The 25,909-nt window shown below is 43.0% G+C and overlaps 6 protein-coding genes across 6 annotated transcripts; 3 read left to right on the top strand and 3 right to left on the bottom strand.

The window, feature by feature from the left end:
• Positions 1-1,163: 1,163 nt before the first annotated feature.
• Positions 1,164-4,445, bottom strand: N7478_003849 (putative serine/threonine protein kinase (Kin4); the record flags this gene model as incomplete). Its single annotated transcript, XM_056920063.1, has 2 exons — positions 1,164-3,038; positions 3,123-4,445. 2 exons carry the CDS (start codon positions 4,443-4,445, stop codon positions 1,164-1,166), a joined length of 3,198 nt encoding a protein of 1,065 aa, XP_056783221.1.
• Positions 4,446-7,920: 3,475 nt separating this feature from the next.
• N7478_003850 (senescence-associated domain-containing protein) lies at positions 7,921-9,531 on the bottom strand (the record flags this gene model as incomplete). The annotated part of the gene is made up of 2 exons (XM_056920064.1): positions 7,921-8,816; positions 8,886-9,531. 2 exons carry the CDS (start codon positions 9,529-9,531, stop codon positions 7,921-7,923), a joined length of 1,542 nt encoding a protein of 513 aa, XP_056783222.1.
• A 5,673-nt stretch (positions 9,532-15,204) lies between these two features.
• Positions 15,205-16,023, top strand: N7478_003851 (Ser/Thr protein phosphatase superfamily; the record flags this gene model as incomplete). Its single annotated transcript, XM_056920065.1, has 1 exon — positions 15,205-16,023. One exon carries the CDS (start codon positions 15,205-15,207, stop codon positions 16,021-16,023), a length of 819 nt encoding a protein of 272 aa, XP_056783223.1.
• A 454-nt stretch (positions 16,024-16,477) lies between these two features.
• dus3 (tRNA dihydrouridine synthase DUS3) lies at positions 16,478-18,909 on the top strand (the record flags this gene model as incomplete). Its single annotated transcript, XM_056920066.1, has 3 exons — positions 16,478-16,680; positions 16,744-18,762; positions 18,825-18,909. The coding sequence occupies 3 exons, from the start codon at positions 16,478-16,480 to the stop codon at positions 18,907-18,909; spliced, it is 2,307 nt and encodes a 768-aa protein (XP_056783224.1).
• Positions 18,910-19,565: 656 nt separating this feature from the next.
• Positions 19,566-20,492, top strand: N7478_003853 (putative BAP31 domain protein; the record flags this gene model as incomplete). Its single annotated transcript, XM_056920067.1, has 4 exons — positions 19,566-19,586; positions 19,761-19,895; positions 19,949-20,052; positions 20,111-20,492. 4 exons carry the CDS (start codon positions 19,566-19,568, stop codon positions 20,490-20,492), a joined length of 642 nt encoding a protein of 213 aa, XP_056783225.1.
• Positions 20,493-21,020: 528 nt separating this feature from the next.
• On the bottom strand, positions 21,021-22,316 carry mdm12 (ERMES complex subunit MDM12; the record flags this gene model as incomplete). The annotated part of the gene is made up of 1 exon (XM_056920068.1): positions 21,021-22,316. One exon carries the CDS (start codon positions 22,314-22,316, stop codon positions 21,021-21,023), a length of 1,296 nt encoding a protein of 431 aa, XP_056783226.1.
• Positions 22,317-25,909: the final 3,593 nt, after the last annotated feature.

Genomic DNA, 25,909 nt, shown 5'->3' on the forward strand with positions numbered 1-25,909 from the left:
ACGTGCTATCATGACAACCACTGAGTAAAGAATTGCTTCGGGGCTACGTTCTATTGACCAACTGTATTATACCTTCGGCTCTGAAGCCCTCTGGGATTGAATCTTCTAGGGGGCTGGCTGGTTACTGTTGAGCATTTGAGTTATTCACAAACTTGGAATTTAAAAAATCTTAATAGGTGGTTGTTGAAGAGATAGTATAGTGGCATATATAGATAAATCCACGGAGCTCCGGGTCTTATGGACTCGAATAAGCTATAATATTTTGAATTCCAGATCGCGAGGTCATTATGCTATGTAAATGATGTTTTAATAACTCTCTGGATATTAACTGTATTATAATATCTACACCTAGCCATACTCATACGACCACTAAGCGTCAGAAAGATACCTAATTTACATTCCCAAAATATACACCATCACTGCAATCAAGTGTCCAGGTCACGGTCAAAAAATACTAAGACTACCCGACCCAAAAGTAGTCAAATCATCCTTGACAACTCGACTCAACTCGACTCGACTCGTAGCCAGAATATAAAAGATAAAAGATAGGATATAGGAAATAGGAAATACCACTATAAAAGAGATGGAGAGATAAAAGAAATACCAGGCAGAGACAGTGGACTGTTATCACAATTCAATTACCGTCCAAGACGACCTCCCGCATAGAACAGAAGATTAGAAGTAAGGGAAGGCACAAATGGAGATAGGATCAGAATCAGAATCGAATCAAAGATCAGGTATGCGATGATAGTGCTGAAACAGAACAGATAAAGGATGATTACTCTGAACACGAACGTAGGTCCCACTTTACAGTCAGAGTATAATAATAACAGGAGAAGGAAAGGTGAATCACGGGAAATAGAAGACAACAAGGTAAGGAAAAGAAAAGAAAAAGAAAAGGGAGAAGAAAACGACAAAGGACATTAAGGGAAAAGAGGGGGAAAAGGAAAAGAGAAGAAAAAAAAATGTATTCTGACAAAGGAAATGAACATGCTAGATAATTAATCAAACACCCACTGGATGAAGAGGAATTTCGCTTCATGCACGCAAGAGGGGGAAACAAAAGCAGGGTATCACATGGTTTCCCAAACAACCTCGCTGCTTCTTTTGAAGAGGAGGGGAAGAAGGCACTGAGAATCGAGGCAAGCTACAAGGGCCATTCATTATTGGCCATCACCAGCACGGGACTTGGCGCGACGACGGAAAAAGTCCATGACCTTTCGAGCTGCACCGGAACTGCCTGAATGATGGGATAAATCCCGCTCATACTCGTAGGCATCAGCAAACTTGCGGTTGTTTTTCTGAAGGACACTTGGTCCACGCCCAGGTCGACCGGCTTGCATTGATTGCCGGGGAATACTATCGTACGTGCTGTTGTAGTCGTCATAGTAGTTGGGCTTTGACGCGTAGGTGTAGTTGTTGCCAGAATAATGTTCATCTGGTTGTTGTTGGTAGACGTGCTCAGAGGAAAAGTTGGCAAATGAGTCTTGTGTCTGATCAAATCGAGATCCGAGCTCGGCGAATTGCTGATCAATATGAGCTTCGTAACTGAGTTGCTCTGGGTCGGTGGGTTTTGAGCTCTCGTGAACCTCATCACTAGGTCCCTCATTTACCATACCCATAGCATCTTGTGTACCATAGCTGGTCGCACGAGAGCGGTTGGGCATTGGTCCAGTAGCTGGGCGTTGTTGAGTGCGAGGGTCCACCGGACGTGGGGCTTGCGATGCCTCGTCAGGTGTCTGAGCTCGACCACTTGAAAAGGTTCGCAAGGAAAACGAAGGTGGAAGGAGAGAGAATCGACGAGGTCGGCCTTCTCCAGCTTCGCTTGCTTTCCGGTTGTGTGAGTACTGCATTGACCGCCGCGAATCCATTGATACACGAGAATCTTCGCGAGGGAAGGGCTCCTTCATACTGCTTGGAGGAGGGCCGCGTTTGCTTTGTCGTGCACCCCGAGATACAGCACTTTGCGAATTACGGCCACCCATGATAGAGGCAGTGCGTCCAAAAAGCTTCTCGCCAATGCTGGAGACAGTGCTGGAGCGTTTGTGCCCCTTGACTGGAGGCTCCTGGCGTGGTGTTGGGTTGAATGCGGATGGCAATTGTTGAGTGCTGGGACGGCCAATTGAAGTGCTCGATGACTGTGCGGGGTTCTGAGGGAATGCGAACTGTCTACTCTTCGGTTGAGCTAAGCGACCTTCAGTATTGGTTGCAGTAACCGTGGGCGCCACCGGCTGCCCACGAGAGGGTAGTCGGCCAGTGGTGAAAGATGCCATTGATCCGCCGGTTTGAGGGCGTGCCGAGACGGGAGCTGTTGGGGCGGGTATTGATGAATGCGTTCCAGTAGCTGCAACATAATCCGAAGTAGACCTCGGGAAATGAGTAGGCAATGGCTTATCATAATTGATAGGCGGCTTCTCAATAGGCTCCTTGGCTGGTGGCTTAGGAGGCTTATCTGCAATGGGCAGCTCGTTTTGAACCGGCGCAGCTCTAGCATGTGAGCCAGAGGAGGGTTCTGATTGGAATTCACCGCGTGTGGTCTGCGATTGAGGGGCGACATATTCAACTTGCACGGTTCGACGCTTAGCATCGCGAGAAGTCTTTGATTTCTCACTCGGTGAGCCCTGGGATATATCTCCAGCATGATGGCTCAGACCACCAACAGCGGGAACATTGCCCTGGGAAGTCTTCGGTGGCTCCCGAACAGAGGCACTTCGAGCCAGAGTTGGGGCTTCATTTGGAGTTTCAGTCGGGACAGTAGAGTTGGCGATATCTGCGACATTGGTTGTGCTGCTAGTAATATGCGATACAATGTGGGAATATTCGCTGAGCCAACTGTGGCGAGCCACTTCGAAGAGATCAGCTCGTTTGCGAGGGTCGGGTACTAGGATTCGTCTCAATAGATCGCGAGCGTGGGGGGTCACATATTCAGGGAAGGTAAGAGGTGTTGTAACAATGTATTTGTAGAGGAGGTTGATATTATCGCCATCGGGGTTTGCGGGGTCATCGTCGAATGGAAGGTAACCGGCCAACATAGCGTACTAAAGGGAAATTCGAGGTTAGATCAACACCTTAATAACAAAGACAAACTGCGTGACTCGGCTCAATGCCAGTTTCAAACATACCAGAATTACACCACAACTCCATACATCTACTTTTCGTCCTGTATAAAGGGAATCGCTAACAACCAATTCGGGTGCTGCATAACACGGACTTCCACAGCTAGTCTGCATCAAATCACCACGACGCATGCCGTCGGGACCAGTCCTGTCGAGCCGCTTCCTCTTCACATATTCTTTGTTGGTCAGATTATATTCAATCTCCTCCTCCAGTTGATCAATTGGATTGAAGGTATTGGCAAAACCAAAATCGGTAATGATGATGTTGCGGTTTCGATCCAGTAACAAGTTCTCTAATTTCAGGTCACGATGCAAAATTCCCTTTTTGTGTAAATAGCCAACGCCTGAAACCAGCTGTGCAAATAATCGGCGTGCAGAATTATCTTTGAGGTAGCGGTTTGTGAGGATATGGTCGAAAAGTTCACCACCTGATGCGTACTCCATGATGATACCGATGTGGCGGTCGGTTTCGACCATCTCGTGAAGACGGACAATGTTAGGGTGAGCTAGTTCTCGCAAAATTGCAATCTCGCGATAGATCTTTGGTAAGCGTGTAGGGTTGCCCCCCAAGGAGTCTCGTCGAATGAGTTTGATCGCGACCTGGATGCTGCCGTCTCGCTTCCATCCTAACTTGACCTTACCGAACTCGCCCTCGCCGAGTGTTTGACCCAGAATGTATGTTCCGAATGTGGTTTCCTTTCGTTTAACGGTGTTTCCATTGTGGTAATCATGGCGACTGCGTTGTTGTTGTTGTTGTTGTTGTTTTTGTTGTCCACTGTGTCCTCCGTCTTCGGCGCTGTCGTTCCCAACAGGAAGGGCTGTGTCACCTGCAGCTGCTGCAGGTGATGCGCCAGCTTGACGCACCTGCTCTCTTTCCCGGTCGACGACAGGATCGCTGACCATGACAGAGTTAATTACTGCACTGGGCTCTTTCACCAGACCTTGTCCAGAAGGATCCTCCTCATTCCAATCCGTTGGAGCCATGCCGGACAAAGCCGCTTGTGAATGTTCGTCTTCTCTTGGTGTCTCTGCCATGGGATCTGCTCGTCGTGATCGAGATTTTCCATTCCGGTCTTCGCGCGGCCTGTCGCGATTTTCTTTCCGATCGGATCGGCTTTTCCCGCGCGAGCTTCCCTCCTTTTCTCTCGAGGAACCGTTTGGACTGCGGCTGCTGTGTTTGTTGGAAGAAGTCCTCGGCGGAGGGACTGGAGGTGAGCCTAGCATGTCGGGGTACTGGCGTGCATTCTTCGGGACAGTAGATGGAGCCGTGTGGGTCGAAACGGGCGCATGGGCGGATACTGGCAGAGCCGGCTGATGTGAGGTGCTCATAGCCGATAGAAGCTGATCCCAGACCAGCCTCAGAGAGGGGACTGTGAAACGCGATCAGCAAATTGGGTCGAGCCGAAGACTCCGTAGACTTCCTTTGGTGGCAGGGGGGTGGAAGAGAGGGGGAGGCTGGTTTGCGAGGGGGGGGACTCGGGGGTTTCTGCACGACTTTGGGACCTGACGTACCTTTCGAGTACAATCACAAGCTATTCGCGACTGTTCAGCGGATTACCAATTTCCCCCCAAGCTCAATTGTGAGCTCTGAAATTGAGATGGAAATCGATGGACGACAATCGATGCGCCCAAGTCACCAAGCCCTCCCGAGGGTGATTGGTTAAGAATCAGGGGGTTGGGCGATCGGTCGCACTCACTGAGTGTCGACCTTCAGCCTCACAACTGGAAACGTGGAACATGCGCGTCAGTAAATGAGAATTCTCCACATGCAATTCGTTATCGGCAATCAAGAAAAATGTGCAACTCTATCCTGGATAGGGCCGAACTGACAGCAGATTCGATCGGAGGAATGGGGGGAATTGTGGAGGGGGAAAAGGGAGGAATGGAATGTCACGGTCCACGGGTAATGATATGATCGCGCCCAACAAAGCACACAACACGCACTATTACACGAAGCACCCCCCGGTTGGAAAGGGGAGCTCCGTTGAATGCGACCAGGTACAAATTCGGACAAGAATAATAATCACAACCATAAAATGCAGATGAGACAAAAGGAGAAAGAGAAAGAGAAAGGTGGAATATACCTGCACTGCAGTACTTCGAAGTCCCCTCTTTACCCACGGGGACGAGATGCACGTTTATTTTGTCCAGGGGGCAATCACAGGCGCAATGTCTCAGGGGAGAATGAAGTAGCAAGACAAGGCTCTTCAATGGTGCCAACTGAACATGATTTGAAGTTGATTGAGGGGCGGGTAGAGGTAAACAGGGGGCGCGAGGTCCGAGAGAGAGATGGATAGGGGGAGATGAAGATTGGAAGAGTCGAGGGTTGTCCTTTGATAAAACCTGGGGAAATCCGTCTCGAACAAAACAAAATAGAAAAGAAAGAATCAAAGAAAAGAAAGAAACCAGCCCACTGTAAATCCAGCTGAAGGGGAGAAGAGGGAGGGAGAGGAGGAGACGGGCAAGTTCAAGTCTAAGTCTGCTCTGAACTTGGTTAGTCCGTTAGTCTGGGGGAAGGCGGGTCTACTCGTCTACTCTAGTCAGAATCGGAGTCAGAGTCAGCTTAACATGGAAGAAGCAAGCATATATTGCAGACAATAGACAGTTACATTACTGAAAAATTATGAAAAATTATATATAATACAGTGAATATCTCCATCAGTATATTCTAATTACTCTATAACTAGTATCTCGTCATCTGTCTAGTATATCATCGATATCATCTCAATCCTCGTTTTGGCCCGATCCCGGATGCATCAGCACTATTCCTCGACTGAACCGTGGAAATACACAAATAATATACATAACATTGAACTAGTCTGATGAAAGACTCCATCTGCTGTATGTATACCATTATTGAATAGCCACAAGCTATAATCGCGTAACCCTCCCTTGCTGCTGGCCTGTGATAGAACGAAACGGGAGTGAGGCCCGAGGGCTGATCGTGGGCCGTGCTCTGGATGGAGTCAGGAATCAGGTTAATGTTATGTTCATATTCTCAATTTGGAATAGTCAAACAGAAATATCAAAGAAATATGAAGAAATGCAGAGAAAGGGGCATAATCAAAGAATACCACATGCAGTTCTACTGTATGCCCAAATGTAGGGTATAGTATAGTCCACTAAGTAACTGACTGGTCTGGTTATTATTAGTTAGTGGGATGAAGACCGCCGTTTCAGATCATCATCAGAAATCATCACCGCGCCAATAACAAAAAGGGGCACAAAAGCTGACAACCGGTTGTTTCGCATTGTGGAAAAGTGGGTTCCCAGCCTAGCTGCGACGATCCTCATTAGCCACCAGCACCAGGACTACCAGCACCACAACAGAACCACACCACCACAGACCTAAGAAAAATAAAATCAAGCGCTTCCCGATACAAGATCGTCAACATTATGATATGCAGCCCGTTCCAGCCCGATTGACAAGCTGCTGCCGCCATCATCTCCGACGAAGCTCGACTTCAAGTTCATACAACCCAAGCTTCCAAGGTTTGAGCTCATATATTAAACTTTCTTTTCCTTTCTTCTTTCTCTCCAGCAGACAGACCCCTGGCGAAGATCATGAACCAACTAAGACCGAAATAAACAACCTTGTCATCCTGTATGTATTTACCTCGGGATCTCGATCTCCAGCCCCTCTAACGTTTTGTACGGTGGTCCATGCATTTAGATACATGCTGTGCGATTCGATTTCCCCTTTTCAAGTTCGCTGGATCGTACACCCGTCTCGATCCCTGGAAACCCCCCACAGCACCCAATGGTTCATTCCCGGTCCCATGGTTTGTACCAGATCTCTGTATCATGGATATCTAATACAACCTCGTTAACCTGGGTCTGTGGATAGATTATTAATAAGTGTAGTGCTAACTAATTATTGGACGGGTAATTTAATGATATGATGACATTCGTGCTCGAGTCTGTAAGTACGGAGTACGGAGTCTATCCGTCCCTGGATGGAGGTCCGCGCGCTACTGGAGTTTTATTCGGATCCACTTATATCCACTTTTTTTACACCAACGGCACGGCAGCGCAACATCTATCATACGGCTAGTATCGAGGTTTGTATCAGTATCCGTCTCCCTGCTTCAATCTGTCTGTTCTAGTGGTGCAAAGGGACACACCACTTTTCTACATGTTAAGCGGTTACTTTATGGACAGTATGATATATTGCAACTTGAATAACTTGAACTTCTTGCTCAATTCTCACTATATCATGATATTGAGTGGCGGTGTGTTAACCCTTGATAAGCCTCATTGGCTATCAGTGAGCCAACTGTCAAATTGATGCGTTGGCACCTCACCCGCCTCTCTCAGCCAATCGACACCCCATTGCTTCCCCCCTTCCTGGATCTGTGACGCACGGTCACGATTATACTTCTTGGGCTGGATGAATGTATAATGGCTTTGGCTTTGACTTTGACTTTTAGAGCAACGGGATTGAATTCTATTGTCGGCGAATTCTTGATTTGGCTAATTGAGGGGATCGGGCGGCTGCATGTGTACTATGCGTTTTTTTGGTTGATGGCGTCTACATAGCATAGTGGAGTGGAGCAGAATTGATACCTCCATTGGATAGGGCTTATTGATTCTTGTTTTGGTGGAGAAGGATTATGGATTCTGGATGTGACTGGATTGCTCAATGGAACTTGAATATCTACAGAATCGAATCAAGATAAAATGCCTGCTCGATAAGAAAAGAAATAATGAAAAGCCACTCGTAATTCACCAATTCAAAAATTGCCTGCAAGAAAGCGCCTAGTTTTCGTGATATCTTGATATGATATGATGATTCTATCACTTATCACCGCTTACCCCCAGACATCGTCATAGGCGTGCCACCCAGCGAAGTCGTCCCCTGAGCACCATATGCAGGTGGCGGTGTAGGATTTCCTTGCTCTCGCGAACTAGATCCAGATGTTCCCGCATTTGCAGTTGCATTTGCATTAGGATCCATCTCGCCTCCATCCCCGCCACCAACAACAACCTGCTTCCCATCACGCATTCGTCCAACAACCATGCCCTTAGCGACGGACTTGAGAAGCGCACGGCGACTAACACCTGTAGCATCGATATACACTAGCCCGACATTTTTAACGCCGCCAGTTAAATTGTGGGCTACATCTCCGGCTTCGGCACCGTACTTATGTCCGATCATTGTGCTGGTGGCAGATGTACCCGTGAGAAGGATACTTTTTGCTCCTTCTTGGATACCATCTGCCAATGTGGAAAAGGCGATCATTGACTTGTTCAGAACACCGGGCTTGTAGTCTGGTGGTGGGTTGTGTTTGTCGAATCCTTTGGTCTTGGGGGTGTTGTTGTTGTTATTGTTGCGGGCGAGCGAAGCTCCTAGATTCTGGGCGACTCGCTCTACTTGACCTAGCGTGCGGGAGGAGAAGTCTGCGGCTCCGGTGGAGAAGGTTCCGACTTTGCGGAGACGAGCGTGCGTGGTGTCGGAGAAGGTAAGTGGCTTCTGGTTCGGCTTTGTTTTCTTGGTGAAGCTCTCTGCGCCGCTGGTTAGGGCGTTCGCGAGTGATGTCGATGTGGCGACTATCAGACGAGATGCTGTAGCGGATGTCTGGACAATGGTTGACTTTTTGTATGCGGGGTGTCGGGACATGGCGAGGTATTCTTCGGAAACGTTGCTGACGTTGACGCGGTTTCCTTCTCCCTCGCTGGGGAGTTCAATGTTGACGGGTCCTATACCAATAAATGGTTAGTATAACGTGTCCAGAGTGTATCATGGGTCAAGGGGTTGTCATAACTTACTTTTAGATCCTGGTTTGACGTCTGGATCCTCGACAACATCGTAGGCATCACCCAGTTCACCCATGACGCTACCGTCTTCTTCATCTACCAGCACAATTCTACCATGCATATCTGAAGGACCTCCAGATGAAACGTATCCCTCGCCCGGCGCATAGTCTGCCGGGTTGTATGCTGCGTATCCCTTGGACTTCCCATCGGACTTCTGAGGAGCGGACGCAGCACGTTCATGGAACGCAGTGCATTGCGCGAGAATAGTTTCGAAAGTATCGATATCATCTTGAGTTACGTCATTTGGTCCGGATCCAACTCCAGGGAACTGAATGCGCAGAAAAGCACCCTCAGCTAGATCCCAGCGGGGAATGAGATAGCTATTAGGCGGTTGGTGGAAGATCTGAGTAGTCGCAGGTAAGGCTAGATCCAGCTCTGGTGGAAGACAAAGGTGAAGGTAGAAATCTTCCTCGGGAGTCACTGTGCCCGCACCTGGAGCGTATGGTGGCACAGATGCATCTTGTTGAGGTACAGTAGAGGTTGGGACCATGAGAAGGGAGAGAGTCTGAGCTCCAGACGGGGTCAACTCTTGTTCTTCGCCATCTTGAATGTGAAAGGCTTGGATATTGTTGACACTGTAGAGTAGTGTGCCCGACATGGTGTTGGTGGTTGCGAAGAGATAGATGCCTGTGCCCGCAATCAAGGTCTTGATAGTGATAGTGATAGTGATAACGCGGATAAGGGAATGATGACGTCGGAACTCTGTCACTGGACTGACTGTTCCGGGTAGGCAGTAGAGTTTCTCACACGAGGAATCAGGGATATGTAATATGCAGAAAAACTCGATCGATATAATTGAAAAAGATCACAGGATCCAGCCAAGTCTAGGGAGGGGTAGCTCTTATGAACAACGCGGTCTGGGCGCTTAGATAACGCCACTATCAGGATCAACTATGCACCGCCACGTTTTAATTTCCCCGGTTTGCACCGCCACATCGCCACAGTGTCCCTCTACCAAGGTGCAGTAGCCTCTCATTGGTCCAGGGGCAAGCTCAAGTGGGCTGTTTCGGTACTCAAGCGCTGTGGCAACCTTTTTCTGTCGGATAGGGGCGAACGCGTATGAACTAGTATAACTCGATACTATTCAGAGAGGGTTCTTCTATCTAGGTGCTCGATCAAGTTGAGCGATCTTGCCTGATTCGTATAGGCTAGTTGTATAGTCTATATGTACGCTTACGTGCGCTTTACATACAAAAACAGTAATATAGGATCTAAGCCCGCGCTGAATCATCAATCTGTAATAGGAAAGGTAGTAATCTTCTCCTACGGAGTTTGATATACCCCTCTAGCGTATACAGTATCCTCTATTCGCTTCTATTTAGGTTGGACTAATTAATCTAGTAGGTCCTTAATGTCCTCAATTCTAAGCTGACGGACAAAATTGGTGTGTTTCTGATATGGTAGGAGCTTAGTGAGGCCGTCTGTGATTATCTTATTTATTCTTGTTTATTGAATAATAATATTTTCTACCTATACTTCCTGGTGAAGCTAATAGTAATAAATATCTATATATTGTAACTTTATATATAGCTAAGGCTGCTCTTTCGTAAGTAATCTAACTATCTATTAATTATTATATTTAATCGATAGTAGGTAATTAGGATCAAATTTAATAGCTATAAAGAGATATTTCTATATCTATATTGTCTTTATACCCTTAGAGATAATAAGGAGTTTGGCTTTAATTATACTAGTTATGACTATATATTACTTTCTAGCTCTCTATTTAACTGGTCCCCTAAAAATTATATATATATATCTTTTTAAGCTCTTCTAGTCTAGATTATCGGTAAAGGAGGTATTAGTAAAGAAGGAAATAACTTTGATTTTATTAGATTATCGGGGATAGTAGGTAATTATATATAATTATATATAGTAAAGGTAAGTAATTACTCTATTAATTGTATCTAAATACTTAGGTCCTAGATTCTTTAGGAACTATATAAGAATAGTAGTATATTTAGTAATATCTAGTTATATTATTATAGTAGTATATAAAGCTAATCTAACCTTTTATTAATATTTATAGATCTGTTTAGATGTTGTTTTGTTGTTAAACTCCTGAAAGGATATATTCAGTAATAGTATTACTATTTATTAAAGATAAGTAAGATAGTATTAGCTAACTATTAAAAAGATATACAAATCTTAACAAAGCTAGAGAGTCTTATAGTTATAATCTTAGATAATTTAAATCCTAAAGAACTAGGTAGTCTTATTAATATCTCTTAACTCCTATTTATTTATAAGCTATTATCTAAGCTCTTATACTTATTTAGCTTAGGAAAGATAGTTAATAATAATAATATTATTAATATAAAAAAAGATAATAATTCTATTATTTATAAATAGATAGAGATCTTCTTATATTACCTAAAATCCTAGTTTTATTAATATCTTTATAGCTTCTCTTTGCTATAGATATAAGGACTTTTGTAGGCTATATAATACTTTTATAAGCTTCTAGTATTGTTTAGATTATTAATAATCTTCTAGTAACTCTATTATTACTTCTTTATTAAGTATATTATTAAGAAAGGTATTAATAGTATTAAATTAGTAAATATTAAGATTAAATACTACTACTAAGGTAAAGACAGCTCTTATTATTTATATTACTAATATAGCTAAATATTTCTCTTTAGCTATAATCTTCTATAGATCCCCTTATATATAGATTCTTACTTTTAGTTTAATCAAGAAGCTATTGCTATTAAACTTATATATATATACCTAATAAAGTAAAAGAATCTAGATACTTTGATTATTTGGTTATTAAATAATCTAGTATATTTCCTTCTATTTAAATATCTTTAGTTTAAGTGTTAATACTTTTAGAAAGTCTTCTTAGTAAGGATGTTTTATTATCTCTTACTAGTTCTCTAGGGCGAATAGAAGCTTATTCTTATAGGCTTTTATATATAAACAGATATTATTTAATCCTATTGTAAAGATAGAGAGAGTTCTATCTTTATGATTATTATTAGTATAAAAGCTAAATTCTTTTAGCTTTTATATATGACTTCTTATAATAATATTATACTTATCTATATCTCTATTAATATCTCTTAGTATATATAGTATAATTATAGCTATAAGCTTATCTTAGAGTTAATTAATAGGATCTTATTTATTCTAAATTATTCTGTTAAGTATTAGGGATAGCAATAAAAGCTACTAATCCCTTTCTTTTAGTTACTATTTATAATTACTAGTTAACTGATTTAAAGATTTAAGCTATATATATAAACCGATTAAAGATTATTTATTAGTTAGATCTCTCTCTATATCTAACTTTAATTTATTATCTATCTAAGATATTACTTCTATATTATTTCTAATCTATTTAATTATAATATCTTACAGATTAAAGAATCTATTCTTATTAAAGATCATATCTTAGACCTCTTAGACTATTATTTATTATAGAAACTAAATCTTCTAGATATTTAAGGCTTTATATCTAATAAGATAACCTATTTCTATATGTATTTGTATTTTATTAGCGTTTAGAATGCCTTATTTTCTTATATATATATAATAACTATATATTTTTAGGTTTATAAGGTTAATAAATATTAGTAAAGAGTTTAATACTAGTATTAGTACTTCCTAATATAGGATAATCTACTTCCTATCTAGTATTTTTATAGGTAATCTGTTTAGAATCTATACTATTACTTAGACAGCTTTAGGTTAAAAAGCTTTTAGTAGGTCTAAATCTATTATTAAGCTTCTACTAACTATAATTATTATCTCTCTAGATCTTTCTATAAAGGAATTCTATTCTAGAGTATTAATAATACTATATTCTACTATAAAGCCTTATTTAGCTATAAAATCTTTAACTATACGGCTAGTTGATTATTTATTATTATAATAGAATATCTTAATTAGTAGATTCTACTAATTTCTTATATATATAATAAATTCTCTAATAATATTCTGACAGCTGCTTTTTTATTTATATATAAAGATAATATATAAGTATATTCCTACTATATAAAAATAGATAATCTAATAGTATTTATTATAGCCTAGATCTATTTAGATTAAATTAAAGTAAATATATCTAAATCAACTAAATCTTCTTATATTTAATCGTTAGGATATCTACTACTTTATCTTAGTAAGCTAATAAACTTTATATTTTTCTAGATAGTTTTATTTATCTTTATTTAATTCTTTAGTAATTTATATACCCTTAATTATCTTTTAAATCCTTAAAAGATTCTATTTAGTTATATATCCTAGATATTAATATTATCTCTTTATAAATACTTCTAATATTAAGGGTTTCTCTAAGTAATAGATAGAGAATACTAAATATATTAATATAGAGTCTATAATATTAATAATATATAAACTATTCTATCTTTTTACTACTAATATTGGTTTATTTATATCTTTCTAGATAATTATACTTTTATTTAGATCCTAATAGAACCTACTATACTCTATTTAGTTATATAAGATTATATTTATATAGAATCCTAGTATATACTATATATCTTTAAGATATAGACAAACTAGAAGTTTTATATAAGGATTATTACTTATTATTATAACTTCTCTAATTCTAAGGATTTCTATATATATATCTCTAGTTTTGATCTTACTAGATTATAGTAATAAATATTTAAATATTATATAATTATTATAGATATAGACTAAGGCTCTAGAGTTAATAATCTAGCTTAATTATAGAGAGCTTATTTATTTGATTAGGAAATAAGATATTATAAATATTATCTCTTCCTAAGTATATGATTTTATATTATCCTCTTTCTTTTTCTATTATATCTTCTTAATTTAATCATAATCTAATTAGCTTATCTTCTTAATATTCTCTTATACTTTCTTAACTATATTCTTATAGAGTTCCTATCCCTCTAGATAAATAGTTTTATTAAAATAGAAGTACTTTAAGAAATAATATCTTAGCAATCTATATAGATATCTCTATTTCTTATCTAATTGTTTTAGCTCTAAAGCTTTCGCTTCTAACTAATTATTTAGTATTATAAATACTATCTTTAATATTAATCTTTAGGATATTATAGATAGGTTAGTATAGTAATATTAATAATCTACTATTACTTTATAGAATTTAACTTTGTCTAGGTATTTACTTAGCTCTTATTTCTAACCTATATAAAAAGTATTATCTATATTCTATATAATATTAAGAAAGTCTCTAATAGTAAATATATCTCTAAGTAAATAATTAGAAATCTTCGTAACCTTCTCTTTTTTAAATAAGGAATCCTATTAGGTAATCTACTAATTAATATTAACTAATTAGTTAAATAATTAAATTATTACTCTCTATACTTATTAAAGCTCTTATTAGTGGCTTTCTGGCTTTAGGTAGAATATTTTAGCTAGTTTTAAAAGTTTCTCTCTTAATAAGTCTTTATCTATAATTAGAAAGTAATATTTAGTAACTAATAATTAGGTAATAAGATTATTTAAATATATTATTATCTTTAAGAGCTTTATATATTTTAATTCGGATCTCTTATAGATCCTTATCTTTAAATCCTATACTTAGATCTTATCTTTAGATAGATCTTTAAGATCTTTTAGTTATCTATAATTATCTTTAGGGACTTCTAGTTCTAATAGAGCTATAGGAATCTCTAAGATCTTATTATTAGGTCTATTAGGATTAATATAGTCCTATATTCCTTCTAAATTTACTACTAACCTAATATATTCTATCTAGACTCTCTAGTATACTTCCGACTAAAGCTTCTAGTTAACTAGAATTATTATAAACTCCTCTTTATCTAAACTAGCTATTACAATCTATATATTTTCTATCTTAGTTTGATTCGATTCGACTAGGGTATATAGGTAGCTAATAAATTTCGTTTATAGCGATTGCTTTGCGAATTTAAGGGTAATCTAACCTATTTGCTTAACTATAGCCTGTCTAAATCGTATAGAGGTATATAGTTAGAAACTATTCTAAATATCTAATTCTATACGACGATCCTGGGCTTATAACTGTTAGATAGGGGTGAACGTATATAAACTAGTATAACTTAATACTATTTAGAGAGGGTTCTTCTATCTAGGTACTCAATCGAGTTAAGCGATCTTACCTAATTCGTATAGGCTAGTTGTATAGTCTATACGTACGCTTACGTGTGCTTTACATACAAAAACAGTAATATAGGATCTAAGCCCGCGCTGAATCATCAATCTGTAATAGGAAAGGTGGTAATCTTCTCCTGCGGAGTTCGACATTTTCCTTTGTCTTCCAATGACCGACTTACAGATTGTGTCGGATCTCCATCTTGAGAAACCGGCTGCCTACGATGTATTTGAGATTCTACCTAAGGCACCATACTTGGCGCTTCTAGGCGACATAGGCGTCATCACTGATGAGGGATTCTTCCCTTTCATCGAGAAGCAACTCGAACAGTTCAGAATCGTCCTTTTTCTCCTAGGCAACCATGAACCATACCACAATACCTGGGAAGAGACAAAGGAGTGCGTGCACAACTTCTCTATTTCAATAGATGATCGGCGTTCTAGAGATGAGTCGCTCGGCAGCTTTGTCTTTCTAGACCAAACTCGGTACGATCTTTCATCCGATATCACAATCTTAGGATGTACATTGTTCTCGAAGGTTGCCGAGGAGCATAGCGAGAAAGTCAGTTTTGGTTTGAATGACTTTTACTATATCAAAGACTGGACGGTCGAGAATCACTCTGCTGCTCATGAAGAGGACCTTAAGTGGCTTAATGGCCAGGTTGAGCGCATCACGACCGAGGAACCTCAGCGCACCATAATTATCTTTACTCACCATAGTCCTCTCGGGGGCGATGAGCGTGCTTCTGATCCAAGACATGTTAATAGTCCGCTATCTTCTGGTTTTGCAACGGATCTATCGAGGGAAGAATGCTGGAAGAATCCGCGGGTAGCCCTGTGGGCTTATGGTCACACACATTACAATGTTGAACTCGTCGATGATACAACATCAAAGAAAGTCGTCAGCAATCAGCGAGGGTATTATTTCTCCCAAGCAAAGGGCTTTGATGTGGGGAAAGTCGTTCAGATATCTCGTATTCCGATTTAAAACAAAAGACATACTACTACCCGCACAGTACCTGTTTACTACTACTATATATACTACATTCACTGGTGTAAAATTTTACAGTCTTTAGCCTGCGTCCAGGTCTAATCGACCAAGACTACATAGCAAGAGCCCTATCAACAGCAACTTTGTACTATATCAACGTATACTAGTAGTTTTCTATAATTTCACACCAAGTCCACCTGGGCAATTTCGTTCGGTCGCATTCAATCCTAACGCCCAATATCCAAGGCAGAAATATTAGACCCACTACATGAGCCCAACCAATCATAACATTGGATAATTACAAACAGCACAAACTCCCGCCACTCCGCGGCATCGAATTTTTGATAGATCGGAGACCTCCAGGGCGCTTCTTTTCCTCGTCCAAGTTCTGGCTTGAATTACTACTTTGGCTTTTGAAAGCCTATTTTACTGCATACGGGCTATTATCATTATGGCTTCGACAGACCAAACGCCTTCAGAGGCTATCAATGCCACTCCCGAGGTGAATATCGCAATTCGCGACATCGGCGATGTTGGCTCCGGCACTGAAGAGCCTCCATCCAAAAAAGCCCGACTGGAGGAATCCTCGAGCGCCAATGGCGACAACTCGGAACGTCCCCTGTACACAAAGGGAACTGCCCCTGTTAAAGCCGAGTATGTCTTTTCGCTCTCCATCCATCTGGAAATTTACGTTGACTAACGGCTCGACAATTCAAGATACCTCATTAAAAACGAATCCAAGCCCATCGTGACGCCTCCCACCGAGCCCGGAATTGACCTTGACGATGCCGCCGAAGCAGCTGGCCATGATGATCGCGACGGCAAGAAGCAAAACAAGAAGGATAAGAAGAAGAACAAGAAGAAGACTGGCCAAAATACGAACCGTAGCTTCGGTAGCTCCAAGGATGAAAAGAACCTCTGCCCATCCAGAACTTTCACCCCTGAGTTCTCACCGAACGAGTGCAAGTTCGAGGGTAAATGCCGCCATGAACACGATCTTCGCCTTTATCTGAGCGAACACAAGCGTGAGAACCTTACAACCATGAATGGACTCTGTCCCGTCTACGAGGCTATGGGCAGGTGTACCGCTGGGTGGAAATGTCGATTCGTTGACTCGCACTCTACGGAGCGCGAGACCGAGGATGGCAGGAAGGAGCTCATACTTTTGGAAGATGAGGAGCGCAAGGTCGCAGCCAAGCCTAAAATATCATTTGCAAACGATGATAACCTCGTCAATATTATTTCTTACGAGGACAAGATTTCACTTGCCCGGAAGCGAGAAGTTACAACCCGCGCGAATGCTGTAAATGACTGGCTTATTAAGTCTGGGCAGGAACTGGAGAAATTCCTGCATGGACGCCACCAGAAAGAATCCGAGAATGTTGAAGCGGCTAAAAGTGATGCTGATAAGGCTGATGCCGAGAAGGTAGAAGAAGGAAAGGCGACAGAAGAGAAGGCGGGAGAAGAGAAGGTGGAAACTGAGAAGGTCGAAGAAGAAAAGAAAGAAGAGAAAGAAGAGCAGCGGGCAAACTTTACTGACCCGCCTTTCCTGCCCTCAGAAAAGCGTCGCATTTATTTTGGACCTGAGACACCCACTCTGGCGCCTCTGACGACCCAGGGAAATCTGCCATTCCGAAGACTTTGCACAGACCTTGGTGCCCAATTCACATACTCGGAAATGGCCATGAGTATGCCACTTATTCAAGGTGCCAAGTCCGAGTGGGCATTGATGAAGTCGCATGAGTCGGAGATGCTTCCTCCTTCTATTATCCAGGGAAAGAATGTGGTTCAAGGTTATGACAACTCCCAAGATCTCAAGTTCGGAGCTCAGATCGCTGCCAATAAGCCATGGCAAGCAGTCAAAGCCACTGAGCTTCTCTCAAAATTCACACCCAATCTACGTGTTATTGATTTGAACTGTGGTTGCCCTATTGACCTTCTCTTCCGCGAGGGTGCAGGCTCTGCTCTACTAGACCACCACTCCAAGCTGGAGAAGATCATCCGTGGTATGAACATGGTTTCAGAGAAGATCCCCATCACTGTCAAGATCCGCATGGGAGTCAAGGACAACAACCCAGTTGCCTTGAAGCTTACCGAGCGTCTTATTCTGGGTGGTCACGAATCCCAATACCTCAACGTTGGACCTCCTGGTGTTGCAGCAATTACTCTTCACGGCAGAAGCAGACAGCAACGGTATACCAAGGAAGCAGACTGGAGCTATATCGCCGACTGCGCTGCTCTCATTAAGCGTATGAATGAGAAGACCGATATCGTCACTGACACGATCCGGGAACCCGATGCTCGATTCCAGCCAAATGGCGGAAAGACCTACTTTCTCGGAAACGGAGATTGTTACTCGCATGTTGACTACGATAACCACATCCAAAACGCTGGTGTGGATTCCGTCATGGCTGGTCGTGGTGCCTTGATTAAGCCATGGCTTTTCGAGGAGATCCAGTCTGGTCAGTACCTCGACAAGTCTGCATCCGAGCGTCTTTCGTATATTGAGAAGTTTGCCAAATATGGTCTTGAGGCTTGGGGATCTGATGAGTACGGTATTGGTCAGACTCGTCGATTCATGCTGGAATGGCTCAGCTTCACTTATCGCTATGTTCCTATTGGATTGCTCGAGTATCTTCCTCCCCACATGAACGATAGACCCCCTGCCTTCCGTGGACGTAATGAAATGGAGACTCTGATGGGAAGTGGAAACTACAAGGATTGGATTAAGATCACGTAAGTTCTGTCTCATATTCTGATTAATTTCAATGAACATTAACTAACATGGTATGTTTTAGTGAGATGTTCCTGGGTCCTGCACACAAGGACTTCAAGTTTGAGCCTAAGCACAAGTCCAATTCTTATGAGGAGGCTGAAGGTTAAAACTGTTTTGACGAGGATATGAAAAGTAAAATCTGATTTGTACATAGAGGGTATGCATTATTATTCTTCCATGTAAATTTGATGGAATATTGCCTTCTCTAGCGTTTATTCAACTTATGACTTTTACACGCAACATTCGGTGTCTACATGGTGCTGTAAATTTTTAAATTTTCAATGCTTGATAATACCTAAATCACACGAAACTAGCGATACACATAAGAATCTTAGGCTCTTAGCTCTGACAGACCCCCCGACAATAGAAATACTTTAATTTTGGAGCTTAGCACAAGCATTAACTTTCACATGAGTGCTGATCTTACAGCGTCATATAGCTGAAGGGCCCACCAGGTCACGTGGTAGATGACTCGATGACGTCTGTTCCCCCCAAACCCAGAAAACTCCCCATAAAGGCCAACAACCTTGGAACCTTGCATCAGCATCGGCGACTCTTCCAATTTCCCCTCCTGCCCAATTCAACACGTCGGCATTTTCAGTGACTGACCTTTATACTCTTTGAACACCCTACATTTAACCCCTTTACTTTGCTGGTGTTTTGTTTACTCAATTCAGCCCGGAGCTCCCCAATCCCCCACTCCCCTGTTGGTCAGCTCGAACAATCAATCCCAAGGGGCATTTGATCGACTAAAGTCGCCAAGATGACTCTTTACTACAGTCTTGTATGTGTCTCCGAAATAGTTTCCCTCCTGGTGCTCTTGTTGTGAGCTTGGGTCGGTGGTGGTATGGTTGGAGCCTAGCCGCGCACGACCAGCAGACTCTACATGTCTACCCGCGACAAGGCCACGCATACTCAATTTCGGATACCAGAAAACTAATATGATTACGCTGGATAGGTTTTCATGCTCCTGGTGTTTGAGATGGGCGTCTTCTTGGCCCTCATCATCCCTCTGCCATTCACCATCAAACGCAAGCTTTTTGCTTTCATCTCGGAGAGCCCCATTATCGCTAAGCTTCAATACGGATTGAAGGTAATTTGCCCATTCCAGGACCCAGTTTCATCAGTTCAATTAACCCATATCAGATCACTTTCATCTTCATCTTGATTCTTTTCCTCGACAGCGTCAACCGCGTGTACCGGGTCCAACAGGAGCTCGCTGCCTTCACCAAGGATGGCGCCGGTCTTGGGTAAGATGTCCTCAGTCACATTTTCACTGAAAGCATAACTAACAGACTCGAGTCGCAGAGCTGCTCATCTCGGCACTGACCGTATGGAGGTGCAGGCCCGCAAATTCTACTCGCAACGCAACATGTATCTCTGTGGCTTCACTCTTTTCCTTTCCCTGATTCTCAACCGAACCTACACCATGATTCTGGAGGTCCTTCGTCTCGAGGACCGCGTCAAGCTTCTTGACGGCGACAAGAAGGCTGGTGGCAAGGACTCCGCCCGTCTTGCTGAGGCTGGATCTGTTGGCGAGATTGGCAGCTTGAAAAAGAAGCTCGCTGAGAAGGACCGTGATATCGAGACCCTGAAGAAGCAGTGTGAGGGCTTGACCCGTGAATATCACAAGCTTGGTGATGAGGTTTCTGTCGGCAAGGGAGATAAGAACGAGAAGAAGGGTCAGTAAATCTGTCCTTGCCTTGAGATAACGACGTAAAGTCTTGTCAATGGGATTTTGAGTCTGTCGTAATCCTTGAATGGTGCGAGATGCTTCATATTCGCTCTCCGTTGTCGATCTTGGGGCCTAGATTGCTATTTCTATCTCTTGTCTTCTCGCCGAAGGATCTCGCCTGTCGAGGAATCCTTCTGGACACATCTATTTAAAAACTGTTCAAAAACTTGTTTCTCGGGCCCTTGTCCCGCACCTCAGAGGCGAAGTTTCCGGTTGGAAATCTCCTCCGTTCCTATCAGACCAGGAATTTTCAAAGGAGTTCGTGGAAGAGCCAGGAACTTGAAATATTTGCTTCTGTTTCTGGAAGCCTGTGCATTTTGGTCATTCATGATGTTTTTATCGGAACAATAATATCTTGCATTGCAGATAGGATTCTCTCGAGTCATAAATCATCTTTCTCTTATTCATGAAATTCGTAACTATCTTTATTTATTATCCAGGAACCCGGTATATATGAAATGGCGGCCTCGTAATGAAGGTCCATTAGACCAGGAAAGTCCAGAAACTGGGGTAGACCAGTTCCTCCTCAAAGATGCGGCGCACTTGTGAAAGAACGAAGCGCTCAACTTTCCCTACATTCTTTAGGACCTGTTTCCCATCTTCTTTCCGTCCTATCTCACTCTCTACCCGTATCTCTTGTAATAATCCACCCTGTCGCTTTTGCTCCCCAGACTTTGGTCGTCCATCCTCACCAGGATTCTGGCTACTTTGATTTTGACTTTCAGAACCGAGCAATGCATCCGCGTCCTCAGCAGATAGGAAACAAAAATGTATACGCTTACGAATGTAAGCCACCACCGCCACACCGTCAAATGTAATACCAGTTACATTAAGCTTTAATGGAAGACCCACAAAGCTGGGCATGGGGTAATCAAGTAAGATCTCCGCGGTAAGTGACATGCGCACATCACCGGCGTATTTCGCATGACACAGGATCTGAAAATCATCTGGTCGGCGTTCACGCATACGCGGTGGAATTGGCATAGTGGGGTCGTCGTCGATCGCATCTTCAACAGATGGCTGCGGGATATCAGCGGGGTTCTCGGCGCTATTGCGATTTGAGCCACTACTTCCAGTATTCTGGCTGATGGAAGGATGCGAAGGATGTGTATTTGCAGTAGAAGGTCGAGAAGCAGAGTGTGTAGTGTCTACATCGAGATCTGGGCGTTGCTGATGCATTGAAGAGCGTGCAGGTCCACGTGGAACTCTACCGGCATGTCCTATTCCCAAATCGGACCAGCCGCTTGCAAATGGTGTACCACCCGCAACGGCTGCAAGGGGCGTTTGAGTTCCTGAAAGACCACCCAGCATTAGATGGTGGTAGCCCAGATTTGATGTTCCGCCCGGAATGCCGGGGGTTCCTGCGCGAGGCATGAAATGCGGATTAAGGTGATCGCCGAGTGGTAGTGGGGAGCGAAGCGCGGAAGGTTGAAACCCCTCGCCTGGATATGGGTGGTGAGCGAGGTTACGGGGGCTGTGGCCTAGAGGCATTTCATCTTCGTAATCTGAGTGAGACCATTGCTCGACGAGTTCTTCGGAGGTGGCGGATGTATCGTCGTCGTCTTCTTCGTAAAAGTCCGAAAAGGGTTCGCAGAAATCTTTTATCTCGAGATCAGGTGCTATAGTGCCGAAGTCGAAGGAGTGCACTTGGACCGAGCGGATGAAGCGTGGTAGTGCAACTTCTTGGAACTTGTCGTGGACAAATGAGCGGATGCGCTCTGCCAGAGCTTCTCCGTCTGGGCCGGAGGTGGCCGTTGCCCAATCGACTTCGATGGACATCACATATGCAATATCAAATTGACTTTTATTATTTCTTATGGGATCGCGAGAGGGAGAAAGCTTCCTGAGCTAAGGAAACCCGCTGTTTGACGCGGTGTCACGTGACTTGTGGACGACATTGCAGATCATTAAGTTGAGATCTTTCATTCCTGGCGATGCCACGAGCTTAAAGGCAATCAATAAATGGCCATGAATCATTACAGGTCATTTGTCACATCTCAATTGATCTACGGTCGTGTTTTCGGGTTTCTAATGGTCTTGTTCATAGGATGAAGCGTGATCCAGCGTGGCGCTCCACCCGCCTTCTCAAAGTCTGGTTCCGGTCATAGCGATCGTTGAGCTATCGATTTTAGCGTCATTGGATACAGAGCCACACTTGGCGATAATGCTTGAAGCCACCAAATTATGCTCGCTTTCCATGCGCAAAAGGCATGTATGATTTTCCACAGCTCAGATGATGGCTGCTCTTGTGAAGCATTCGTATCGAGGAACCATATCCACACATGTTAGTGTGGAATATACCGTTCGACTTGCCCATCAACAGGAACCGGCGGCTCACTAGCTAGGTGGGACCCTAAATTCTGGAGTTCATCGGGGAGCCCGAGATTTCCGAAGCCAACGTATGGCCCCCAGAGCTGTATGTATGGTTCTCAGGATCCTCCGGTCCCCCTTTCTCGTAACGCCAGGCAGAATGGATACATGTACATTGCTGCCCAGGGATAAGCAGACAAAGAAGATAATATCAGAGGGGTCCTAGAGTCCAATCCTCGTGGCCGCCACTCGCCTTGGGGCAAGGTTTATACCCCCCGGACAGTGTGATTGCGTCAACACAGAAAACTTGCAACCCCTGTCCACTGAACAGCCAAGGCCTCAAACTGCCTGACCCATTTCCTTTCCAAAACAAAGAAAAAACCGGCCACTCACTATCTTTCCCGTTATTCCGTATATCATGAGACTCAAATCATTTCACTGCCACAACCATAGAAAGCAAGCAATCGTTGGAAATTTCCAAGTCTAGAATCAGCTGATAAAATCCCATGCGGGCCTAATGCAACCCATAATTGTCTTCCCGCGGCTGCCATCCTATCGATACCTACGGGTTCCACCTTCGCGTTTATTGCCACTAATCTATTCGTTTGACTCCAAAGCCATCGGACTTTGGGATATCTGGGCTATTTCCCGATTCACCAATGACAACCTGGAATCTCTCGCACGTCCTTTCCTCTTTGTCCTTGGTGCCTCCACGGAATTTCTAGTCACCCCTGGAAGGAAGTCGTGACAAGGCTTCCGGGATTCAGATCGGAGATTTTCATCCCGCGGTAAGTAGGGCAGGTGATTGAAATGGAATGCATGGAATCAAACTCCTTTGTTCTCATGCAGCCATCTTCGCTCGGGGATGTGACAGAATTACTAGGTGCATTTATGTGGCTCCCGCTTTGTTCCCCGTGCCGCGATGGGGCTAGGATATGCAAGAGATGGTTCATACCCACGCAAAACAACGTGGTCAACCCTGATATGGCCCATGTGTGCGTGGCTGGATCTGATCTGCATCTTCTTAACCGTTTTCTCGCTTCGAAGAGGGGTTTCAGATGGACCCCAGTCTTTTTGATCAAGGATTTCGGCGTGTCTCTTTGGACAGAAAACTGTCCTTATTATAATTCCGAGAGAGGGATGACGCTGGCTCGCTCGTGGGCTTCGTTTAATGTGGATGGATCACTTGGGAATAATTTGGAATTGTGCTCGTCTTGAAAACTTGCCTCCATCCCTGTACCCGCTAATTCGTATACGCGCCCTTGTTGCCGTCTACCTCCTATCCTTCTCACGAATCTGAATCAACTTCGAACCCTTTTCTAGGTACGCCTGTTGAGACAGATAGCTCTACTAGTATGTTCTTGCTATTTGAATGAGTATTGATCGTGGAGTCCTCCGTGATAGACATTTCATAAGCGCGAAGGATCCAAGTTCATTTTAGGGTCTTGGCCGGAACAAAATTCCAAATTACGAGATATACAGGAATTGGACGTTGACAAATGCTACAAAGAACTCATCGCACTTTATATAGAGGTAAATTTGTCTACTTGATAGTTCGTAATTACGAGGTAGATAAAGCGCAATCCTGAAAATGAATACCGAGAAATTATTCAAAATTCATCCAAAACATAGTAATGACCGCATAGCTGATGAGATGCAAGAAAAATTCAATTCAATGAACGAATAAATGATCAAGAAGAAAATAAATTCAATGGGGTGGTGTTGTCCCTTCCGCTGGGGGAATGTGTTGAAACCACGGAAAACAAGGTAGAGAGGGAACACTGAGCGAGATGGGGAAACAACCACATGAGAAATGAATATCATTAAAAAGGCCCGAAAGATACAAAGGCATACAAGCGCGGAAGCCAAAGCCAGATACAACACAAAATTTCAAAACAAAATAATCCCCACCTAAGTCATGTGGTGGCAAGGCGCTTTCCTGATTATCCTCCTTTTCTGATGGGTAAACATGCAAAGGCTGTGATTACACCTCATGAAATCGACCAAGTTGTGTACAGTAATCCTCGACTTATCATGGCGCAGTGTGGCGAGATCATCCATGTCTATAATAGAGACTATTAGCAGAGTGCTCTCTAGATGGAAAAATAAGTAGATGGATTGAAGACCACGTACTCTGCACAAAGACATCTAGCCACTACCAGTAGTATGCTTGGGGCAGTTGTAGCCCTGTCGGCGTCTTAAATGCTCCTTTACGCCATGGCAAGATGGAGTGCCCTTTTTCGCACAGTAGACAACGCCGCCTTCTTCGACGGAGCAGCCGCAGTCGTAAAGGAAGATGTAGACGGAGCACATTTTGGCGGTAGAGGGGAGTGTGCGTATGTGGGTGTATATGTGGGAAATTTAAGTACTTTTGGAAAGAATAGAAGGAAGCTTAGAAAGTCCTTGAGTTGATTTCAGGATTGTTCACTGGATACTGATGAGATGAAGAGGATTAACGGCCAGCTTTATAATACTCAGCGCAGCTATTCCGTAGTGACTGTGCCGCAGTGCAAGAACAAAAAGACTCATACACTTCCCAAGGTCCCATTGAAAGAATTGGATTTGCTATCGCTGTTTTTCCACAGGCGCTGCGCAGAACAGACAAATGCGCCGTATGCATCTAATGACTTAGTGGTCACTCGCTCGGTGACGAAAGTCCACCTAAGTGGAGGGCACAAACAGGGGACATAATATCAACCGTTCTATACGAATGCCTTTTCATGCCAACAGTAGGCAAGGTTGGCGGTTAAGTGGATCATTAAAGGCAGGGCCCGTGGGCTATACCTGCCTTTGAGCCCGGTATATGCAGAGACTAGTAACGAACAGGGGATGTATCAAGGTTGTCGAACTGTTGATCACATCGGCCACACCCAAATCTCCATCAGAGTTCCGCAGCTGCAGCGAGCACTTGACATCATTTCCTAAAGCCCCACGCATTTTGTACCAGTGCGCAGCGCGCTCGGCAAATGAGGCTGCGCATCACACCAACACTTTGTGCTTGCTGAAAGAGCCAGGCACAGAGATGTAGTTCATCTGACAAATTGCCGCATGAGATGCATGCT

Source organism: Penicillium angulare (assembly GCF_028827245.1).
Source record: "Penicillium angulare strain IBT 27051 chromosome Unknown utg000003l_segment0_segment0, whole genome shotgun sequence".
Lineage (NCBI taxonomy): Eukaryota > Fungi > Ascomycota > Eurotiomycetes > Eurotiales > Aspergillaceae > Penicillium > Penicillium angulare.